At 47.1% G+C, this 5,558-nt stretch overlaps 1 protein-coding gene across 1 annotated transcript in view; it reads left to right on the top strand.

Annotated features, from left to right (window-relative positions):
* The window catches only part of LOC106002080 (uncharacterized protein FLJ43738-like), a gene marked incomplete at both ends in the record, with an annotated part of 7,760 nt that extends 3,118 nt beyond the window's left edge, over positions 1 to 4,642 (top strand). The window contains one exon of the mRNA XM_013037004.1: positions 4,345 to 4,642. Coding sequence (XP_012892458.1) covers positions 4,345 to 4,642 — 298 coding nt within the window. The remainder of the gene's footprint in view (positions 1 to 4,344) is intronic.
* Between the last annotated feature and the right edge of the window lie 916 nt (positions 4,643 to 5,558).

Raw genomic sequence — 5,558 nt, 5'->3', positions numbered from 1 at the left:
TTTGATTTTATCCAATTTGTCAATTCTTGTGCTTCTTAAGCAACTGGAATATTACTTAACAAAATTACCTATCCCTATATCTTCTAGAGTTTTCTTTGTAATTGTTTAAATTTTCATGTTTTGGGGCTGAGAAGGTGGTTCAGTGGTAGAGAGCTAGCCTTGAGCTGAGGAGTTGAGGGGCAGCGCCCAGACCCAGAGTTCAGGCCCCACAACTGACAAAAATAAATAAATAAATAAGTTTCAGATTTTACCCTAGGATCCTTGATCTATTTCGAGCTGGTTTTTATGCAGGGTATGAGACAGCAAGTTTCACTTCTCCGTTACTTGGATAACCAATTTCCCAGCTGCACTTATGCAAGGTGCTTTCTTTTTAAGTTTCTTTGTCAAAAATTAGTTGGTTGGGGCTGGGAAGGTGGCTCAGTGGTAGAGCGCTTGCCTTGCATGCCTGAGGCCCTGGGTTCGATTCCTCAGCACCACATAAGCAAAAAGAAAAAAGCCAGAAGTGGCGCTGTGGCCCAAGTGGTAGAGAGCTACGCTTAAGCTGCAGAGCTGAGGGACAGCGCCCAGGCCCAGAGTTCAGGCCCCATGACTGGACACAAAAAATAAAAAATTAAAAAAAAATTAGTTGGTTGTAGCTGTGTGGTTCTGTTCCTGCATTCTTGTACTGATCAGTTAGTCTGCATCATGCTGGTTTTGGTGCTGTGTTTTGAAGTCTGATGCTATGATGCTTGCAGGGTTGCTCTTTTTTTGCCCAGGATTGCTTTTTTGCTATTTAGGGTCTTTCATGCTTCCATATGATTTTTCCATGTTTTTGAATCACATCAGGATGTTGACTGGCATTGCATTGCGGTTGATAGTTTTTGGTGGTCACAGTAGTAGTCTATTCACCTATGTGCACGGGTTGTCTTTCCATCCTCCGGTTTATTCTGAGGGACGCAGCTGCATATTTGCTTTGCCTTTTCCCCAAGATGAGCTGGCTTACTGTTCTCTCATTAGGAGGGAAGTTGAGAAAGGGCAAAGAAGAAAAAAAGACCCAGGAAGAATTTCCGCTGCTGCAGAGGGCTTCCACCCCACAGTTCCACCTGGTTAATATTTCTTTTCTCCCTGCATTTTTTTTAGAGGTTTAAGATTCAGTAATTTTGATTTTTCACTAGTTTTTGCCTGTATTTTGGCATCTTTACCTACCCTGGGCCTTCCTTTGGTCCATGGAGACCCAGATCAGCAATTCAATTTTTTTTCCCTGCTTTCTAATATTTTTATAGTAAAAAAGAAAGGTTTATTGAAAAGTGATATTGCTTTTATTTATAGGTTTAGAGAGGGTTTTTTTTAGAAAAAATACTTCAGACTTTCTTTTTTATAAAGATTGCTTAAACCATTTTAATAACATGACCTAAAACCTAACCTCAACATAATCATTATGTAAAACACAAGGATGAATAATGTATTGTTTAAAATATAAAACAAACAAGACATGAAAATAGGCATGTTTCCATTAAATGAAAATTTTACAAAAAGAAACTTTGCCTTTAATGTATGTATGGTCTGGTACACAGATAATTTTGTTGTCACAAATACATAAATAAATACGTAAATAAAAACTTAAATTCATAAAAAAAAGAAAAAGAAACTTTGCCTTTTCATGTCATTTGAAGGAGAGAAATTATTTAAAGCAATGCTCAAATTAATTAAACATAAACTAAGTGTAGGGGCTGGGAAGGTGGCTCAGTGGTACAGCGCTTGCCTTGCATGCCTGAGGCCCTGGGTTTGATTCCTCAGCACCACATAAGCAAAAAAGAAAAAAGCCAGAAGTGGCGCTGTGGCTCAAGTGGTAGAATGCTAGCCTTGAGCTGAAGAGCTGAGGGACAGCGCCCAGGCCCAGAGTTCAGGCCCCATGACTGGACCCAAAAAACAAACAAACAAACAAAAAAACCCCTAAGTGTACTATAAGCTGGGATTATGCATGCCTATAATCCTAACTATTCAGGCAGCTGACATCTGAGGATTGTGGCTTGTTTGTTTAGTTTAGTTTTGTTTTGTTTTTGGTAGGTCGTAGGGCTTGAACTCTAGGCCTGGACGCTGTTCCTCAGCTCTTCAGCTCAAGGCTAGCACTCTACCACTTGAGCCACAATGCTACTTCCAGCCTTTTCTGTTTATGTGGTGCTAAGGAATCCAACCCAGGGCCTCATGCATGCAAGGCAAGTGCTCTACCACTGAGCCACCTTCCCAGCCCCAATTGCCACTAAATTTTTTTTTGGGGTCCGGTTGTGGGGCCTGAACTCGGCCTGGGCGCTGTCCCTCAGCTCTTCAGCTCAAGGCTAGCACTCTACCACTTGAGCCACAGTGCCACTTCCGGCTTTTTTCTTTTTGCTTATGTGGTGCTGAGGAATTGAACCCAGGGCCTCTGGCATGCAAGGCAAGCGCTCTACCACTGAGCCACCTTCCCAGCCCTCTAAATTTGATTTTATCCAATTTGTCAATTCTTGTGCTTCTTAAGCAACTGGAATATTACTTAACAAAATTACCTATCCCTATATCTTCTAGAGTTTTCTTTGTAATTGTTTAAATTTTCATGTTTTGGGGCTGAGAAGGTGGTTCAGTGGTAGAGAGCTAGCCTTGAGCTGAAGAGCTGAGGGACAGCGCCCAGGCCCAGAGTTCAGGCCCCATGACTGGACACAAAAAATAAAAAATTAAAAAAAAATTAGTTGGTTGGGGCTGGGAAGGTGGCTCAGTGGTAGAGCGCTTGCCTTGCATGCCTGAGGCCCTGGGTTTGATTCCTCAGCACCACATAAGCAGAAAAAGCTGGAAGTGGTGCTGTGGCTCAAGTGGTAGAGTGCTAGCCTTGAGCTGAAGAGCTGAGGGACAGCGCCCAGGCCCAGAGTTCAGGCCCCACGACCAGACCCAAAAAACACAAAAAACATAAAACATTTTCTAGTGAGAACTGAGGAAATGGACTCCACCAGCAGCTATACACACAGCTGGCCAACATAGCTTTTCCCCCAGCTTTGATGCCTCTCCTCTGCTTAGTCCCTAAGCCTGGTTTCACCCTCCGCCCCACAGGTGCTAAAGGGCTGCATCTTCTGACACTTTGTGCCTTTGCCACACCACCTCCAGGGCTCTCCGCATTCCTGTACTCAATGGCTTACAACTGAGCTGCCTCTTGGGGAGCCAGACCCCTTTCTCTCCTCTCTCCACGGTTCAGAAGCTTAGGGCATAGGGAACAGGCACAAGGCACGTTTCTGTGCAGCCTCTTGGGAGAGAGAAGAGCAAGACTTCTTTGGGCAGGGCTGGGGAAGCCAGCAGCTCGCTCTTCAGACAGCTCCCCTCAGTGCCCAGCCAGGAACCACTCCCATCTTCCGACTGGCACAGCCCGTAGTAGATCTGGACAAGAGGCTCCTATGAAAGGTTGTGGAGTGTGTTGATAAAGGAGGAGGAGGAGGAGAATCAGGAGGAAGAAGAGGAGGAGGAAAGAGTTGTGGAAGCAGCACTTCAGGAGGGAGAGAAATGGAACAAGAACTCAGAGCTTAAAGGCTTTTATTTCCCAACGTCCCACCAGCTTTGGGCCAGGGACTGAACAGGCATAAATAAGTAATCCTCACACAGAAATTCTCAGGGAGGGACATATGGAGGTGCTGGTGGCCTGGGTGTTGACAACCTTGAGGCTCAGCTGGCGAGACTGGGCCTGTCCTGCCTGGTAGGTGTTGAGAAGTAGCTGAGGTTCTATCAGGAAAATGAAAGCCATTGCTTGTCAAATGAAGTGTTTTCTGCATTCGGGAGCTATGTCCACAAGGCATTTTTCCTGTCTGATAGTTGAGGAGGCAGAGGGTCACCAAAGGCCAGCAAGAGGCAGAATCTGCTAGGCATTCACCTCACCAGCCGTGGGGACCCAGAGACGGGTCGTCATGTGACAGTTCCCAGGTGTGTCTTCTGGTCAGCATTGACCAAAGGCCCATTGCAGGCCAGGCCTGAAGAGAGCGAGCACCAAGAGGGAATTCTAGGGCCCGAGGAGGAAAGTTGATCATGCAGGCCTTGAGATTCACTCAGAGGTAAGGAGGTGTGCATGTTGTCCCCTCTTGGTTTAGGAGGGTGCGGAGAGGTACCCCTCGTATACTGGGACTGCTCCCCAGTTGTGTAGGCTAATGAAGGACATGAACACTATAGTCATAGAAAGGCATTCGGAGTAGTTCTTGGGAAGCCTTAACTTCTGGGGACTCAGAGGAAGAGGAAAGGAGGCCAGACCACCTAACTAGACTCTGCTTTTCTGATTTTCACCCATTGTAAGCTGGGGCTGGTTGTGCCTATCTTGCAAGGCAGGTGGGGCTGAGTAGGTGGCTGTTCTTGTTCCAGGGTCTACGACATCTGCCACAATAGCACTAGGCTCAAGGAGGTGATTGTGAGAGACCTGATGCCTTCCTCTGCCATGGTCAGAGACCTGAGCCAAGAGTTCGGGAGGCCCGTTTCACAAGAGGAGCTCACAGGTGGGGCACTGTTGACCCCGGAACCTCTGTCTACCCCCACCACGGGGGGTACCCCAAAGGAGACCTCGACTCTCACTTTCAAGATCCATGCTCACAAGGAGAAGTACCTGCAGTGGCGGAATGCAATGTTGCTAAAAAACAAAGGCCAGAAGGACAGCCTGATCCAGGTGGGCATTTCTCCTTCCTCTGTCCCAGGGTTCCAAGCCCCGCTAGGCTGTCTCCACACTGGCTGAGAGATGTAGTCTGGGCACTTCTGGCCTGTCTACGCTTCTAGCCTGAGACAGAAGGCTGGGAAGCCAGAAACATCAGATAGAGAAGGGAACCGCGGGAACTATTCACTCCAAGCCTTGTCTTATCTCAGCTGTACTTCCTGAAGAGGAGGGATGTTCTTAAGACATGTTGCATCTAGAGAAAAATGTGTGTGTGTATGTAACATCTTCAAGCTGCTTAAAAGCATGGATGCCAGCCAGGCACTGGTGTCTCAGGCTTGTAATCCTAGCTACTCAGGAGGCTGAGATCTGAGGATCATAGTTCCAAGCCAGCTTGGACAGGAAAGTCCGTGAGACTTTTTTTTTTTTTTTTTGGTAGGTCGTAGGGCTTGAACTCTAGGCCTGGACGCTGTTCCTCAGCTCTTCAGCTCAAGGCTAGCACTCTACCACTTGAGCCACAATGCTACTTCCAGCCTTTTCTGTTTATGTGGTGCTAAGGAATCCAACCCAGGGCCTCATGCATGCAAAGCAAGCGCTCTACTGCTGAGCCACCTTCCCAGCCCTAGGATTGTGGTTTGAAGCCAGCCCAGGCTGGAAAGCCTAGAAGTGGAGCTGTGTCTGAAATGGTAGAGGTCTAGCTGAGAGCAAAGGACCTCAGGGACAGTGCCCTGAGTTCAAGCCCCAGAGAGCCCCCTCCCACCCAATCGTATTATAGGGTGTTTAACTTGCATCACCTTCAAAGTTTATGTTGCCACTAAATTTTTTTTTGGGGTCCGGTTGTGGGGCCTGAACTCGGCCTGGGCGCTGTCCCTCAGCTCTTCAGCTCAATGCTAGTATTGTACCACTTGAGCCACAGCGCCACTTCTGGCTTTTT

This window comes from Dipodomys ordii, unplaced genomic scaffold (assembly GCF_000151885.1).
Source record: "Dipodomys ordii isolate 6190 unplaced genomic scaffold, Dord_2.0 Scaffold2916, whole genome shotgun sequence".
In the NCBI taxonomy this organism is placed as follows: Eukaryota; Metazoa; Chordata; class Mammalia; order Rodentia; family Heteromyidae; genus Dipodomys; species Dipodomys ordii.
Note: the sequence above shows the minus strand (reverse complement) of the source record. Positions and strands in the feature narration are given on the sequence as shown.